The sequence below is a fragment of the Periophthalmus magnuspinnatus genome, chromosome 6 (assembly GCF_009829125.3).
Source record: "Periophthalmus magnuspinnatus isolate fPerMag1 chromosome 6, fPerMag1.2.pri, whole genome shotgun sequence".
Taxonomy (NCBI): domain Eukaryota; kingdom Metazoa; phylum Chordata; class Actinopteri; order Gobiiformes; family Gobiidae; genus Periophthalmus; species Periophthalmus magnuspinnatus.
In genome coordinates, this window is record NC_047131.1 from 32590104 (window position 1) to 32608742 (window position 18639).

Genomic DNA, 18639 nt, shown 5'->3' on the forward strand with positions numbered 1-18639 from the left:
TTTTTCAAGTTAACAGCTCCTTTTTTAGCTTTAGTTCAGTCAAAATTGGCAATTGCAAAGCTGAAATGATCCAGATGATTCTATAAATGAAGGTGTGTGGAGTTTAAAAACACAGTGGAGCACTTCCTGTATCACCACATGATGACATCACAAGGTGGAACAGAGTGTTTTTTTTCAGTTTGAGAGTCTAAATCTGCAGGTTTGTGTGTTAAACGTACGAATTGAACACAGCTCCAGGTCTGTGTGTGACGAGGAAACGACATTAAAACACAGATCAGAACATAAAGTCATATTTTTACGTCAGATTTGGGAGTAAAAATGAAAGTTGAACAGGACGTTTTGCTCTTGGCTCGGACCAAACTGGGCTTGGTCGTTCACATTCCACGTTGAAAAAAATAGGGTGCTGATTTGAATTACGACCTCCGCTGCTGTTTTCTGTGTATATTTTGGTCACATTGTTGCTTGCGTTTGCCGTGGTGAGATAACGCCGCAGCCACTTGACCTCTCGATTCAGTTAATGACTTATCAGCGTTGAGCACAGGGCTATGAAAAACGCTCGCTCCGAAACGCCCGCTGACGTCGCCCTAATCACGCCTGCACAGAATTTCTCGAGCGTTTCTGTGCGTTTCTTTGCCGTGTGTGTCCGTTCGTGCCGAGATCTGGGATGTTTGGCCTTCAGTGCAGCGACGTCAGGACGAGTCTGCAGCCGAACGGAGTCAGACAGACGCCATGTTTAATGTGAGGTGCGGCGAGGTCGGATTTGGCCGTGTAGAACCTGAGGCTGTCCATAATCTCGCTGGCAGATACGGTGAAATGTTGGAATTTTCCGTACAAATGGGGGAAGTCGAGGGAAAGGGAATCGTCGGTTTATGTTTCAGGTGTTAAATGCCCCGATGAACCTGGAACGACAGCGAGGTGTTCAGGCTTTGGTCGTGTTATCTGCCAATTTACGATGTCAAACGATGACAGAAAACAGCTGTTATTTCCTTAAAACTAAAATAAAAATAAGACAAAACTGTTCTAATGTCGTTTCCTCGTCACACACAGACCTGGAGTTGTGTTTTTTTGTTTCATTCTCACATGTTTAACGCACAAACCTGCAGATTTAGAGTTCTTCTCTCAAACTGACAGAAAACACTCTGTTCCACCTTGTGATGTCATCATGTGGTGATACAGGAAGTGCTCCACTGTGTTTTACTGAACGAAAAGTAAAACACAGCTGTTAACTTGAAAAAACTACCACTTGATGACATCACAAAGTGGAACAGGACTAAACCAGGACCAAGCCAGAGATTTAATCATGTTGTAGTTACTTCCTTGTACTTTACCCTCTCAAAGTTACTTCTGGAGTGATTCGAGAATGTTTGAGTAATGTTTAATCACTTATTTTCAATTTGCAAACGCTCCGTCCCACTTTGTGATGTCATCATGTGATACAGGAAGTGCTCCGCTGTGTTTTTAAACTCCACAAACCTTCATTTATAGAATCATTTTGACGATTTCAGCTCTAGCTCTATTAACTTGAAAAAAACTACCACTTCATGACATCACAAGGTGGAACAGAGCGTTTTGTGGTTTGAGGATGTAGACAGACGAATAAAAACACAAAAAAACACAACTCCAGGTCTGTTTTTGAGGCGGTAACATCATTATAACGTGACTTAAAGCTCAAAAGAGTCAGTTTTGCGTGATACGGGAGCTTTAAGTGTAACATTCTGACTTTTACTGGAACATTTTATCAAGGTTCTGTGAGAGAAAGTGGAAAAAAATGACTTTTTTTTGTGCGTAGAAACCTATCTGGACAGTTTAATAAGCCGTAAATACAAACATATGTAATGCCGTGACGCTAATGCACAGCGCTAGCCTTGTAAAACCCGACGCGGTGCTATCTGTAATCATTCTGGCAGATCTGTAACGCAGAATGTTCCACACGAGAACGAGACGAGGCCGTTTCTCCGTCCCTGCCCTTCTGTCTCCGTGTCCGTCATTGCTCTGTCAGCCTCGCTCTCACACTGTTGACGCAGCTCCGTGACGAAACCCATCATTCAAATTATTTTTAGCGTAAAGTCCAGGCACAGGAATCGGTAATCCAAGCAGTGACATCTGGCCTTGAGAGCTTATGCGATTAGCCCAGAGCCCTGCCCCTAATAGCTTATAGCGGACGTTCTTCATTACTGAAACCTCCACAGCTAGCCCCGACGCGGCGTTAGCATTAGCTCGTTAAACGCAAACCAGAAATACCAACGTAACAGATTCAAAAGACGGGATCCGAATCTTTTGGAGCTGTTTCTTTTAAAGAGCTGGTCAAAAGACTGATTATTTTATGATTTATTTACATGTTTTGGACTGATTCTTGTGTTGGTTCAGTGTTAAAAATGTATAAAAATCAGAAGGAAATAGATTCGGTTCTTTTAAAAACAGATCCGATTCCAGACATTCACATTATTAGCATTAGCTTGTTATTTATTTAAAAGCATAGGCTGAATAAAGTCTATATACAGTCTATGTTTTATACTGATTCTTGTGTTAATAATGCATAAAAATGAGACAGAAAAAGATTCGGTTCTTTTAAAAACAGATCCGATTCCAGACGTTCACATTATTAGCATTAGCTTGTTATGTATTTAAATGCAGAGGATGTTTAAAGTCTATATATGATCGATGTTCTGGACTGATTCTCGTGTTGGTTTTGCGTTAATCTGTGTAAAAATGCATAGAAACGAGAAAGAAAAAGATTCGGTTCTTTTCAAAAACTGAGATCCGATTCCAGCCTTTCACATTAAAAATCACCAGAGCTAGCGTCCAACGTCACTGTGCGCTAGTGATGAAACTTTCAGCTCTTTTATGGGATCCGAATCTTTTGGATCTGTTCCTGTTCAAAGAGCCGTTCAGAAGACTGGCTCTTTTAGTGTTTATTTAAATGCATAGACTGTTTAAAGTCTATATACAGTCTACGTTTTGTACTGATTTGAGCATTAGCTTGTTAAATGCAAACCAGAAATACCTATATAACAGATTTAAAAGATGGGATCCGAATCTTTTGGAAGAACCGTTCAAAAGACTCTCTCTTTTAGTGTTTATTTAAATGCATAGACTGTATAAAGTCTATATACAATGATGTTCTAGACTGATTCTTGTGTTAATAATGCGTAAAAATGAGACAGAAAACGATCTGGTTCTTTAAAAAACAGATCTGATTCCAGACATTCACATTATTAGCATTAGCTTGTTATTTATTTAAAAGCATAGGCTGAATAAAGTCTATATACAGTCTATGTTTTATACTGATTCTTGTGTTAATAATGCGTAAAAAAGATTCGGTTCTTTTAAAAACAGATCCGGTTCCAGACATTCACATTAATAATAATAATAATAATAAGACATTTTATTTATAACGCACTTTACATTTGAACAACAAATCTCAAAGTGCTACAGTGCAAAAAAATACATTAAAAACTGAAGACAATTAACATTAAAAACAGAAAACAATTAGTGTACGAGCAATAAAACAATAGCCGGTGTTTATCTGTAGGTCAAGGTACATTATTAGCATTAGCTTGTTATTTATTTAAATGCATAGGCTGAATAAAGTCTATATACACTCTATGTTTTATACTGATTCTTGTGTTAATAATGCGTAAAAATGAGACGGAAAAAGATTCGATTCTTTTAAAAACAGATCCGGTTCCAGACATTCACATTAAAAACCACCGCACTAGCCTGGACGTAGCATTAGCATTAGCTTGTTAAATACAAACCAGAAACTGTGCAGGAAAAGGCGTGGAAGCTGCGAGGCATTCTCATCTGCAAGTTCATTTAAGGATTTTTACATTTCAGGGTTATGACCGTGAAGATAACTAGAATTTTTACCATTCGGGGCGAAAAGGGCGCCCGAAAATACATGTTAAAATGGAAAGACTGGAAGAGGTCAAGAGAGTTAAAAACAAACGAAGCGGAGTCTTGTGGACGGCTGCCAGCGTCTCAGTGAATTAATCATCATCACCACTCGAAAGGCTAATAATGACAAAGTGACCAGGCATGTCCCCTCCCTCTGTGGCTCCCTCTGTGGCTCCCTGCGCACACAACGCTGCTCGCAATAATGGAAGCTGCCCCCGTCTTGAAGGGGAAACGGTACTTTAATTATCTTTTGAAAAACGTCACGGTCTAAAAACATTAAAGTGTCGCATTTTTACCAAACGAAGACGCTGTGGAGGTGCAGTTTTTTGTTTCATAATGATCTTTAAAACAGGACTATTGTTATAATTTACACGTTTTAATGTAAATCGTGACAGAGCTCCATGTAGCTGTCGGCGCCCCCTACGGGAAGCAGGAGGTAACGCAAGGAAGTCGCAGATTTAAAAAAATTTGCACCAAAATGATGACGCGACGCTGCCGACTCCTGCGCTTATCACGGATTACGGGAATGAAACTGGAGAAAGAAATAAGTACGGCACAGTGGGCGTGTCACAGTGGGCGTGTACATCCTTGCGGGCGTGTCACAGTGGGCGTGTACATCCTTGTGGGCGTGTCACAGTGGCGGTGAAAACGGGGGATCGATCGGCAAAAATGGCGTCGTGAAAATAAGCGAGTAAAGATCGAACGTGCACGAATCGCTCCAAAAAACATAACGGCTTTAAATTTGCGCCATGTAACTTTTCTTGTGGAGGGTCAGCCACCTTCTTGTCGCCATGGAGACGTTTTTGCTTTGCCCGAAATGTTCCTCAATACGGCTTTAAGCTCATCTCTCTCTCATTTACTCAGTTGCAGATGTTTTTATCGCTCAAAATCACCTCAAAAACGCGCACTTTTCCTCCGTAACCTGTGTCTTGATGTCGTCTCCCGCTTGCTTTCGTGGAGATATGTTTAATTACATACGGTGGAACTTTCCAAGCAAAGCACTGGCATCTCCCTGGAGACGAGCAGCGAAAAAAAAAAGTTACATAGTGCAGCTTTTAATTACAGCTAACAGTCAGAGCTGAGCGAGGCTTAATTGTGTGTGTGGGCATCGGAGGAACCAGGTGGCGGCTCTTTGTTTGTTGGTAGTAAATCCATTTTGGCTTTACTGAAAACAGTTTAAACACACAATTAGCACAAGTCTCATATAATCTGCTTTGTGCTGTAATAATCATTTCACTGCTATAAACAAGTGTGTTTTTGCAAAGAGCCAGATAAAGAAAGGGACTATTTTGGGCTGTTGTTTGCTCACAGAGGCTGTTCCCAGGAGTCCCACAGTCGTGCTGCAGTTTTGCTTTTGTTTTGTTTTCTTCGGGATTTGGTTGAGGGGGGGAGTCCGCTGCCCCTCTGCAGTTCTCGTCGTCACTCATGTCCTTCCCCATAATGATTGATTACAAACTCGACAGTAAATACGAGGGCACAGTTATGGAGAGGAGCCCTGCCTTTGTCATTATGAAGAGAGACCCTGTTGTTTAAATACAGTTATTCTCCAGGATTTGTCTGTGTTTTGTTGTCGTCGTCTCAGAGGAGCGTCCGGTGCATCAGTATTCTCGTAGTTTCCTTCAGCCTGTGTGTTAGTGCAGATGGGAGCAGTAGGGAAATGGCATTTCCTGTGCATGAACGAGTATGTACATAAGCACCACTCAGTCCGTCCTTTGTGAGAGTATCAGATCGTGCACTGTCAGGGCTTTATTTGTATTAGAACATAACTGAAGCGTAGAAATGATTCTCCTGCAAACATCCCGTGACAGTTTGTTGAATTCTTACTCTTTACAGGAAAGTTATAGAGTTCAAAAGGTTAATAACCCACGCTGTCTTTATTTAAAGCTTGTCGCTACCACTCGTGTTTCAGACTCAGATTTCTAACCTCTCACTTTCCTTTCTGCCCCTCCCTCTGTCACAGGTATGGCCTCGCAAGTGCAAGTCTTCTCCCCCCACACTCTCCAGTCAAGTGCCTTCTTTAGCGTAAAGAAACTGAAGGTGGAGCAAAGTTGTAACTGGGATATGACAGGGTACGGCACGCACAGCAAAGTCTACAGCCACAACAGCAGTAAGAACGTGTCTGCGGCCGGCGGGCCCCTGGGGATCAACGGCTCCGCTCTGCCCTACGAACAGGCGCTCATCTTTCCTGCCAGCGCGGGCCACATCGTGGTGGCCTCGGCCAGCAGCACTTCTGGGGCGGTGGGCTCTGTCCTGGGCAGCGGAGGCGGAGGTAGCAGCAGCAGCAGCAGCGCGGGCGGCGGCAGCGCGCTCCACAACCTGACGCGGCGTAGCACTGTCAGTCTCTTAGACACGTACCAGAGATGTGGGCTTAAACGCAAGAGCGAGGAGCTAGACAACAACAGCAGTGTGCAGATCATCGAGGAGCACGGTCCATCCATGATCCATAACGGAGCGGCCAGCGGAGCCACGGTGGCCACGGCGGCCACCGCCACCTCCACCGCCACCTCCAAAAACAGCGGCTCCAACAACGAGGGAGACTACCAGCTCGTGCAGCACGAGGTGCTCTGCTCGATGACCAACACGTACGAGGTGTTGGAGTTCTTGGGGCGAGGGACGTTCGGTCAGGTGGTCAAGTGTTGGAAGAGGGGCACCAACGAGATCGTCGCAATCAAAATCTTGAAGAACCACCCGTCGTACGCGCGGCAGGGCCAGATCGAGGTCAGCATCCTGGCCCGTCTGAGCACAGAGAGCGCAGACGACTACAACTTTGTGAGGGCCTACGAGTGCTTCCAGCACAAGAACCACACGTGCCTGGTGTTTGAGATGCTGGAGCAGAACCTGTACGACTTCCTCAAACAGAACAAGTTTAGCCCTCTGCCGCTCAAGTACATCCGCCCCGTGCTGCAGCAGGTGGCCACGGCGCTCATGAAACTCAAGAGTCTGGGACTGATCCACGCTGACCTAAAACCAGAGAACATCATGCTGGTGGACCCCTCCAGGCAGCCGTACAGGGTAAAGGTCATCGACTTCGGCTCAGCCAGCCACGTGTCCAAAGCAGTGTGCTCCACCTATCTCCAGTCCAGATACTACAGGTAGGAACAAAGTATTCATCAGTTTTATCAGTGGAACCTGAGGCTTTTATGTGGAACATTTGCTCTGTGGTGTTTTCTCTTTACGTTTGTTCTGCTGTTGTAGACGTGATCTCTGAGTTACACGAGGCGTCTCACTGTGTTTATTGCACAGGAGGCAGTGAGTGAGCCGGGCTTAAACCCCGTCACCACATTGTAGCTGTGGTTAGTGGAGGTTCTAATTAATCCAGTCTGCACCGTCTGCACCGCCTGCACGGTGGAGTCACCACAGGCTTCTGTTGGCCCCTGTTCTCCCCGGGCCCCTGGACCTCAGCCCCGTCACAGGCTCCCGTTCCCCTGAGGATATAGATGAGGTCAGCTGGAGTGGTGCTGTTATATGTGCCTGTAACCCACACCAGGGGGACGGGCATTAGACCCAGATGACTCTGGGCCGAGGCTCCGCCCTGTATCTCTGTAACGGTCGTATTTAGCCCAGAGCAAACGGCTCCGTGTGCGGCTCCGTGTCTCACAGAGAGGGGCTTTGTTTGGGTCTGGGCCTGATGTGAGTCTGAACAGGTGTGAGGACACTGAGCACAACTGTCCACAACTGTCCACATGCCAGGTGCCGGGCCGCTGAGCCGGGCCGCTGCGGACGAGCCGGGCCAGTCGTTTAGTGGGATCTGTTGATAGAAACGCTCAGACTCTTCGTGCAAATGAATTTTCATGTTCATGCGGCTGCAGGTCTGTCCTTATCTGTTCACCTCGTTATTATGGGGTTTTATTATTTTGTCTGGAGCTTTTCTTTAGGGACTAGAGCCGTTTTGAAGCTGAAGAGAATCAGTGCAGTGTGGACTTGTTGTTTCACATAAACACTGAACATTTGACACAATCCAACAGCACTTTACATAATATTTCAGCATTTATAAGGTCAAGATATCTGTATATGTGCTTAAAAATGTGCATAATCATCATAGTCAGGGGGCTGCTGTGCCAGTTTCAAGTTTAAATATCTCTGTGGTCAGACCTGCGCTCGTCCTGAGGTAAACAGCAGAGGTCGGTCCAGGTCGTCCGGGTCGTCCAGGTCGCTCAGGTCGCTCCTCGTCTGCAGGTCAACACTCAGGCATAACGTGTTCCTGTTTGTTTTCTGCTGAAGTGACCAATGGGAGAGATCAGCCCTTCATTTCCTCCTGGCAGCAGATGAGGGAAAAACGGGGTGACTTTGGCCAGAATATTACCCATGAGCCTCGGCGTGCTAAAGCCGGACTTTGGTGACCCCGGTTTAGCAACGGGATGATGTAACGCAGGTCAAAGGGTGATGTAAGGATGAGGTCTAACATTGTGTGGAGCAGTAAACACATACGAGGGGTTCGAGTTATTCAAGTGCGTGGGATTTAGTTCAGCGAAACGTCGAGTCTTTTTCTGATGAGTGGTGTCGTTTTGTGATGTTTTAATAAGATTTTGTTCAAAGTTTAAATTTTAAACATGTCCAGAATTTGCTAAAATACTGAAGTAAGAAATGAATAAATAATACAAAAATCACATTTCAGATCATGTTTGTACAGATGTAAACTACAGGGTTAGCAGTTTTTACGCAGAATAAACCCCGTGGAGACACAGGGAGGGAATCTGACACAGTTTTTACGCAGAATAAACCCCATGGAGACACAGGGAGGGCATCTGACACAGTGTTTACGCAGAATAAACCGCGTGGAGACACAGGGAGGGCATCTGGCACAGTTTTTACGCAGAATAAACCCCATGGAGACACAGGGAGGGCATCTGACACAGTTTTTACACAGAATAAACCCCATGGAGACAGAGGGACAGTTCAGAACATGTTTGTACAGATCTAAACTACAGGGTTAGATGTTTTTTACGCAGAATAAACCCCATGGAGACACAGGGAGGGCATCTGACACAGTTTTTACACAGAATAAACCCCATGGAGACAGAGGGACAGTTCAGAACATGTTTGTACAGATCTAAACTACAGGGTTAGATGTTTTTTATGCAGAATAAACCCCATGGAGACACAGGGAGGGCATCTGACACAGTTTTTTATGCAGAATAAACCCCATGGAGACACCGAGAGGGCATGTGACAGTGTTTTTTACACAGAATAAACCCCATGAAGACACAGGGACAGTTCAGAACATGTTTGTACAGGTGTAAACTACAGGGTTAGACGTTTTTATGTAGAAAAAATGATCATATTGGCGTTGATCTTAGACACGGCTCATCTTGACGCACTAAATATAAATATATACATTAAAACAGTGTGAGTAGAAAAGGAGAATATGCATTAAACATGTAATTCAAACCCTTATTATCACTTAACCTCAGGAGCAGGGCCCCACACAGCTGCTCTGGATGTCACTGGGAGCGTTTGCAGTTGACGGCCCGTGTGCTGTAAGGGCCTTGCAAATGAGTTATGGATTTTCCACAAGGTTGACTCATGCAAATAAAATACCCATAGCATTCAAGGCAAACAAGGGACGTGTGTCTGCCAGAACAGAGCGCGGCCCGTGTAGTCTGGGGTCGCTGATGCACCGCGGCTCATGTGTCACTGTCCATGTCCTCGCTTGTCTCTCCTGTTCCTAATAATCGTAGAAAGCTCGCCGTCGTTACGTTTAAAAGCGATATTTAAAGTGGACGTATGACACTATTCTCTGATCTGCGTTTTAATGTTTCCTCGTCGCTAACAGACCTGGAGTTGTGTTTTTTTCGTTTCATTTACACATTTTTAACACACAAACCTGCAGATTTAGGCTCTTAGTTCCTGAAAACGCTCTGTTCCACCTTGTGATGTCATCGTGTGGCGATACAGGAAGTGCTCCGCTGTGTTTTTAAACTCCACACACCTTCATTTATAGAATCATCTGGTTCATTTCAGACGTGGGATTGCCACTTTCTACTGAACTAAAATAGATAAAAGGAGCTGTTCACTTGAAAACTACCACTTGATGACATCACAAGGTGGAACAGAGCATTTTGAGCATAAAGATGTAAACAGAATAATAATAAAAAGCTACTTAAACATGTGTGAATGAAACAAAACACATGTCCAGGTCTGTTTTTGAGGAGGAAACAGCATTACATGGTTTAAAGTTCACAACTGGGCAAAAACACAGAATATAACTTTATTTTTAAACGTTTTTTGACTGTGGCTCGTACCTGGACGCCTGAGCGATCACTCTCTCTCTCTCTCGTTATTATCTATAGGTAATGATGTAACAGGTAAGCCTCATAGTCAGGCTCGATTTGTACCAGATAAAAGGCTTAAGGACTTGGCCCACATGGAAATATTTGTCCTATTTAACTAATCAGGTAAAGCCCTGAAACATGGGCTGAGGCGGCCATTTTGGAACAGAGAGCCTTTCAAAGACGGTTTATTACAACATAAAAGCCGTTCATTCTGGGCATCTGCTCGTCATGTGGTGATGTTTGGAATAATACAGCAGGTTAGAGACGTTTGGGAAGAACTGGCCTCGTTTTGTGAGATCTTTTCAATCAGATTTTATTCTACAAAATCAGCTTTTTAGAGAAGCAGGCGATAGATGTTTCTGTTATTTTCAAGACGCCATTTTGCAGATCAACCCATTTTCACCTCAACCTGTACGACACGCCCACTGTGACACGCCCACTGTGGCACGCCCACTGTGGCACGCCCACTGTGACACGCCCACTGTGACACGCCCACTGTGACACGCCCACTGTGACACGCCCACTGTGACACGCCCACACTTCTCCAGTTTTATTTAGGATTTGGACGTCACGGTGTCTCTGGACGCTTTAAGAACTGATGATGAAATATGTGTCTGCTGCAGAGAGAGAGGGTGAAAAGGCCAGATGCCCTTCCACCCGTCTGTATCTGTTTTATCGAGTGTTAGCAACAACGACAACCAGACGGACAGGACGGGCGTTCCAGCGCGTCGAGTCGGACGGCGTGTAAGAAAAGTAACGTTTTAATGAAGGAAGTGCAGGTTAGAAATAATGTACAAAGTGTGAGGAGAGACGTGTTTGTCAGGGAGAGAGGGAAAGAGGGAAGGAGGGAGAGGAGGGAGAGAGGGAGAAAGAGTGAAAGAGGGAGAGGGAGAGAAGGGTAGAGGGGAAGTGGTGGGGGTAGAGAAGAAGAGAGGGATGGGGGAGAGAGGGGAGGGAGAGAGTGGGAGAGTGAAGAAAAGAGAGAGAAGGGGAGAGTGAAGAAGAGAGAGAGAAGGAGAGAGTGGGAGAAAGGGACGGAGGGAGAGGGGGACTGAGATAGGGAGACGTAGGGAGAGAAGGAGAGAAAGAGGGCAGGGAGGGTGAGGGAGAGGAAGAAAAGGAGAGAGGAAGGGAGAGGGAGGGAGAAAGAGAGGGAATGGTGGAGATAGAGAAGAAGAGAGGGAGGAGGAGAGAGGGAGAGAAGAAGAGAGGGAGAGGGATGGAGAGAAGTGGTGGGAGAGGGGGAGAGAGAGAGAGGGAGGAAGAGGGAAAGGGATAGTGGGAGGAGGGAGAGAAGGAGAGAGTGAGAAGGAGGGAAAGAGGGAGCTGTGGAGGTAGAGAAGGAGAGAGGGAGCAGGGGAGAGACGGACGGGGAGGGGGGGAGAGGGAGGGAGGTGTGGAGATCGGGTTGCGATAAAAGAAAAGGTGAATTAGACGGGGATGGAAAGGCAGGTGACGTTTGTATGAAAGGGAAAGAAAAACGGAGGAGGAGGAAGAAGAGGAGGACGATGGAGGTAGAGGAGGAGGTGTGGCCACAAACAGACGAAGGTGGACGTTGTGCATTTTTCACCTCGTATGGCGCCGTCGCCTTTCCCCCCGAGCGCTCGCAGATTATCCCTGATGTGGAGGAGCGTTCATTAAGTGCGGGCGCCGTTCTTCTGTCTCTCAGGTTGTTTTATTCGAGCTTAAACGCCGAGGCTGAGGCACTTTCGCCTTTTTCATATTAAGGATCCTCCCCCGGTTTGATAATTACCGCCGGACGCTTTCACTCTGCGCCGTTTCGTTTCACTTAAAGATTCACGACACAAACTAATAACCTGTTTCTCATTTAGAATTTTCCTCCGGGCGGCTCTTCTCCGCAGAGCCCGGAGCGCGAGGCGTGTAGCGGCGAAGCTAATTAAGAAGTAACAGTGACGACAGCGGCTCAGACGGCGTGGAGTTTGTTCTGAACGTTGACGGTTCGAAGCCCGGTCTGAATGAATGAATTAATGTGTGATGTAAAGAGCTTTGACCGACTTTATTTTCATCTTTTTTAACTTTACGCGTCGCCCTTATTTGTATTTATAAGTGCTATATTTCTACTTTTTTATATTATTATTATTCAGTGTTTTATGTTGCACTTTATCACCGAAGAAAGTTCATAGTTTGTGAGTTGTGTTCACTGACAAGGGCAATAAAAGTCTGATTCTAAAGGTGAAAAAGTGCGATGTAAAAATGCGCTAGAGCCGAGCGATCTGAGAAAAATCTATAAAAAACACGGATTGATTTTATTTTGTCTTATTCAGTTTTCTACGTTACACAAAAACTGACTCTTGTGAGGTTTAAGTCGAGTTCTGACGCCGTTTCCTCATCAAAAACAGACCTGGAGTTGTGTTTTGTTTCATTTATTATTCATGTGTTTCATCTCCAAAGCTCAAAACGCGACGTTCCACCTTGTGATGTCATCAAGTGGTAGTTTTTAGCTCCTTTTCCCTTTAGTTCAGTCGAGATAAGTGGTAATTCCAGAGGTGAGATGATCCAGATGATTCTATAAATGAAGGTGTGTGGAGTTTAAAAACGCAGTGGAGTGATTTCTGACTGGATCATTTTTGTTAAAGCCACACTATGTAACATTTTAGCCACAAAAAAAGCCAGTTTTTTCAAATTAGTCGTGTTCATTGGACGGAAAAACATTTAAAAAAACACGCGTCTGTACTGTGAGCTGCGCTTGCATCTCCATAAACCTGACTCTTACGTGGCCCGGAAGAAGGAAATAGTAACTTCTATAGGACACTAGGGGCGAGGTGGGACGGGAAGTGTCTTGCCCAAGGACACAAAAACAGTATTTAACTTTCTTTTTCCGCGGAATCTTGTCCAATGAGGCCCCACCTTCAGAAAACTGCACAGTGCATCTTTAAATTTCCTGTATCGGATTTGATTCAGCGATAGAACGACGGGAACGCATTACGTCCCGGCGCTTTACGATTTAGTTCTTTTACAAAAACTGCTCTTTCGGAAATCGCTCCAGCTTCATTTTTATTTATTTTTCCCAAACTTGAACCCGTTGTTGTTTGGAAAACGCTCCAAGTTTCGCCCGTTTCTACGAGTTTTCCGGATATTTGAGCGTCACCTCGGGAGATCCAGCCTCATGACAACTCGAGTCTCTAACGGTCAAAAGATGAGTGGAACTTTTTCACTCCGGTCTGAAATTCCTGATCCCGGACAGGTCAGATATCTCCGAACATTAATTTTCCAATGTGTGTTTCTGTTCCCGACTCGAGCTTCACGCTGTTGGCACGGCGACGGCAGACTTCAGCTTGTGACTGGCACAGGTAAACCCCCCCCCCAACGGGTGTAAATAAATCATGAAGCCCACCCGCGGATCTGGCAACCCCTCAAACCCTCCGCGACCTCCTCCGCCACCTCCTCCTCCGCTATTCCCTACGCCACGCTCCACAGGGATTTCCAACACGGCGTTCCATCCCTCCTCACCTTCGCCTCCCCCCCGTGCCCCCTCGTCTTCACCTCTCCCATCACGTACATGAATATTTAAAAGCTAACGCCGAGATGGGAAATATGCGGCAGGGGCCAGGGCCAAGGTTTCCGGAAAAATCGGAACCCGGACGAGATTCCATGGAAACAGGAAGTTAAAACTAAACTTAGGAACACATAAATCCGTTTTATGGCACAGTGTGGAGTATTATCGCCGGAGGAAGAACGTAAGTCGAACGTTTTGTCCGCTGATCCGAAGGTTGGTGGTTCAAATCCCACATCGTCGACGCACAGGTTGTCGGTGCGATTCCAGCTCCCACGGATGAACGCTTTTGAAAACAATATTCAAAACTGGGAAAAAAAAAGTTAAATATTTGCTGTTGACTATAATTAGCGTAAACGTAGCGCTGTTTATGATTGATTAAATATCCAAATAAAATAAAAAATGATGAAAAATCCTGCTGTTTTGGTGTCGTTGGGCAAGACACTTAAACTAGCAGCCTGGAAAACTCCCGAGTGTTTGACTTTGGTGCGTTTTAAAGAACAGAATCGGCGTCTGTACTACACTCTGGGGCAGTCATTTACAAGCTAATAAAATGTTCACATCGACGGACGCTGGACTCGACGCTCTGCTGTGATTGGCTGCGAGCTCGACCAATCAAAAATCAATAACATTTTGGATCCGACAGTTTGGAGGATAATTACGCTGTGACGCTGAGTAACTGTTTTGGAAACTTTAGATACGATGTTTCGAAAAATGAATGGAACAATTGTAGTTTTTAATATGAATTTAAAACTTGTTGTGCTTGTGTCTCTATGGTTCTCATCGCTGTGGATCGTTCTGTTATAATTTTAATTTTAAAATCACAATATTCATCTAAAACGACGTAATAAAAGAGACAAGTCCGCTAAGTTTTATGTTAGAAAACTGTGGCGTCCAACGGAGCTGACGTCGCCGTAAAAAAAAAGGGTCATGGAGCTGTTAGCGCCCCCTAGCGAACAATGTTTTATTTTATTTTATTTTATTTTTTTTTTCCGACCAAAATGACGACGCGATGCTGCCGAATCCTACGAGTATCACCGATTAAGAAAATAAAACTGGACAAGGAAGTGTGGACGTCACAGTGGGCGTGTCACAGTGGGCGTGTCACAGGGGGCGTGTCACAGGGGGCGTGTCACAGTGGGCGTGTCACAGTGGAGGTGAAAATGGGGATTAATCTGCAAAATGGCGTCTTGAAAATAACCGATTACAGATTACTCAAACACAACTTCAGGTGAGTAAATGTTGAAACAATTACGAGATGAATAAAATCTTTTGTGGAATAGATCTGATTTAAAAATAATATAATATAATAATAAAAAAATGCAAAAATAGCATGGTTTAAAATAAAAATAAATGTGATATTTTAAGTAAGTACCGTCTACCGCAACATTCCCGCGCTAAAGCAGACGTCTAATGGACTGTGGAGTAATCGGACAAATCCTCAGAATTCTTTAAACGTTAATTTTTGTCAGTAATAACCCAACGTCTTGCGATTTTACACTTACAAATGCAAATCACGCGAACAAAATAAAACGGAACAACAGCCAAACGTTAAAGCGTCAAAGCAAAGTCCACTGAGCGACCGACCGCCGCTGTAGGTCACGATTATCCGCTCGTCCCGCCCGTCGATTCAGCCCGTGGATATTTGAGCCACGTCAAAACTACTTCACTGATCCAAAAAAAAAAAATCCTTGTGACAAAGAGTGTTCTAAGGATTAAGAAAAAAACGGTTGCCAGATACAGAGACAGGCAGAGGGCAACGGGGACGCGGGGGAGCGAGGCAGCGAGGGAGAGATCCAGACTGAAACCGTCCAGCTGGGAGGGGGATCGGGGGGGATTGGGGAGGCCCAGCGGGGACCTGCCATTGGCTCAGAGTGTGTGTGTGTGTGTGTGTGTGTGTGTGTGTGTGTGTGTGTGTGTGAGAGAATGCCTGATGTGCACTAACCCATGCAGCTCCAGATCTAGTTTTTTTTCACCGCAGCCGAACACAAACTCTCTGCGTCTATATAACGTGATGTAATATGCAAAGGGAACATAACGTGGTCGGTTCGTGTCAGATTCCTGAGGGGAAAACGGCGAGGACAGAGCGGCGGCGTTCAGGGCTGCTCCGCCAAAGTGTGTCTGTCAAAGAGAGTTCATGTGGAGGTGGTGAAGGACGAAAAAACAAGAGGAATTTATGTTTGTAAAAGAAATTCAGAGTTAAAGTAAACAAACCAGGTTAGCATTCATGTTCGTGTCCATGTTAGCATTCATGTTCGTGTCCATGTTAGCATTCATGTTAGCATTCATGTTAGCATTCATGTTGGCATTTATATTAGCATTCATGTTAGGCTTCATGTTAGCATTCATGTTAGCATTCATGTTCGTGTCCATGTTAGCATTCATTTTAGCATTCATGTTAGTGTTCATGTTAGCATTCATGTTCGTGTCCATGTTAGCATTCATTTTAGCATTCATGTTAGTGTTCATGTTAGCATTCATGTTCGTGTCCATGTTAGCATTCATTTTAGCATTCATGTTAGTGTTCATGTTAGCATTCATGTTCGTGTCCATGTTAGCATTCATTTTAGCATTCATGTTAGTGTTCATGTTAGGCTTCATGTTAGCATTCATTAAGTAAATGAAATTCAACCAGGGTAGCCTTCATGTTAGCCTTCATGTAAGTGTTCATGTTAGCGTTCATGTTAGCCTTCATGTTAGCCTTCATGTTAGCATTTATGTCAGTGTTCATGTTAGTGTTCATGTTAGCGTTCATATTAGTATTCATGTTAGCATTCTTATTAGCATGTGAACATTCATATTAGCATTTATGTGAACATTCATATTAGCATACATGTTAGCGTTCATGTTAGCGTTCTTATTAGCATTTATGTGAACATTCATATTAGCATACATGTTAGCGTTCATTGCAGGTGATGCGTACAAACTGGTAGAATCTTCTTCAAACAAACCTGCAGCTTTTACCTTTGTTCCGATCATAAAGCTGCACTTCGATGTCTCTGCTCCGTTTCTCTTTGAATCCTGTCCAGGCTGAACCACAGTAACTTGATTTTCTTGTGCAGTTTCAGTTTTATTGCGCCGCAGTACAGCAGCAGTTTGTGGACGGCCCGGCTGAGCACACTGAGGCTCATATTCATAGTGACAGTTGTCAGTTCATAAAAATGTTGCTGTTTGTCGTTGCAGATGGCAGAATTAAATGAAGCTCTGTTCTGACTGTTATTTACAGCGTCTCACGCGGTCGGGCCGTAAAGAGACAGTTCTATATGTGCTTTGGATGCACGGAGCACATATGGAACGAACTGAACTTTACACAGTGTTATTGTCAAGTCTGGAGAAAAGGGGCCGCGTTGTTATTTTAAATCTCAAACGATATTTCATGAACACAAAAACACAATGCGTCTTTTTAGTTAAAGAGGTCAGAACAAACGAGAATACGTGAATACTTAACACAGAGAAACTGACCTGCCCACAGCGTTCGGCTTCAGTCAAACGGAGCTCATCCAGGCTAACAGTTATAGCGGCTAATCTGGGGCCGAGTTTCATATTTGAAATTCCGACCGTGAGTTCATGGCAACTAAAGAGCCAATCCAGAGCGAGGATGTTGAAGGTAACGTCCATTCCTGTGCGCACAGCTGGTTTAGCACGGAGCGGACGCTTAGCAACGCTGTCAATCAAACCTGTTGCTAACGCTAACAGGAGCGACCTCGTGGAAAGAAGGACCTGATTTGTCTGTTATTAATGTTCATATCTTGATTTACAGACACAATAGTGAAATAAAAACCCCAGGATCATGTAGAGCATTCATGTTAGCGTTCATGCTAGTATTGCTTAAGTAAACAAACTTCACCCAGGTTAGCATTCATGTTAGCATTCATTAAGTAAACAAACTTGAATCAGGTTAGCATTCACGTTCACGTCAGGGTTAATACAAACATTTAAGACCAAAATGACGAGTCTATGGAGAGTCGATGGAGCCGGAAGCGCGCCCGTCGTCACTTGCTATCTATAACGCGGCGGCTAGCAAGTTAGCTATGTCCATTTATATAAACAGTCTATGCGCTGAACTAGAAAAATGCAGTTCGCAAAAGACTAATGACCTCGAACATTTGATGAAATATGGGTTTAAACTTCAAACTTGTCTCCGGTCGACGTTAGCGTAGCGTCCATGTTTACATCCGGCTCATTCGTCTGTCATCGGCCGTGCGCCTTCCTGAAAAGAACCAGCGCTTTTGGACTAGCAACCAGGTCATATTTTACATCGTTTTCGCTTTGTTCTATTTCCTTAAGTTTGAGAGTTTGAACGAGCTCACGAAGCATCGGCCAAACCCTTAAAAACACGTCCGGGATAAGTCGTTTCGCTAAACCCTGTTGAAATATTAAACGGGTTAGCATTAGCAAGGTGGCGGCATCCCTCTGTGTCAACACATAACCGCGATCAACAGCTTTTTTTTTCAATACGGAAATGTTTTATTGCTGAATTTTGAGCACTTTTAGCTGTTTTCTACGGAAAGTTCTCGGCAAAGTAATGAACTGAGCTTTGAAGACTAATCCAAGCGTTTTACGAGGCGGGAGTGTCACAGTTCAGATGTTATTAAGAGCGCGAGCAGGGAGGCACCGGGGAGCGTTAAGGCTGTGTCAGAACCGAAGAGGAAACAAAAACATTCACAGGGACTTTGCAGATTAGAAAAACACAGATGGTGACAATGCTATTAATAGGGGAATAAACAGCCATAGTTTTAAAGTTAAGGGTCCCTAATGTGTCGTGGAGGCTCGTAAAGAGAGATTTCCTCACGTGTCGGGGCTTTAAAACATCGTCAGATAATATTTATGAGAAATATATGGACGCTAGCTACGCGCGCTAAGCTATTTGTTAAGTCCAGTCAATGCGATTTGTTTTATTTTGGTAAACGGACATGTTTTTATACAGCACTTTTCCACCTCAAAGTGTTTTACATC

The 18639-nt window shown here is 44.5% G+C and overlaps 1 protein-coding gene across 1 annotated transcript in view; it reads left to right on the plus strand.

The window, feature by feature from the left end:
- The window catches only part of hipk2 (homeodomain interacting protein kinase 2), a 176245-nt gene that overhangs the window by 38411 nt on the left and 119195 nt on the right, over positions 1-18639 (plus strand). Inside the window, exon 2 of the mRNA XM_033967831.2 lies at positions 5858-6989. Within this exon, the coding sequence (XP_033823722.1) occupies positions 5858-6989 (1132 nt within the window). The remainder of the gene's footprint in view (positions 1-5857; positions 6990-18639) is intronic.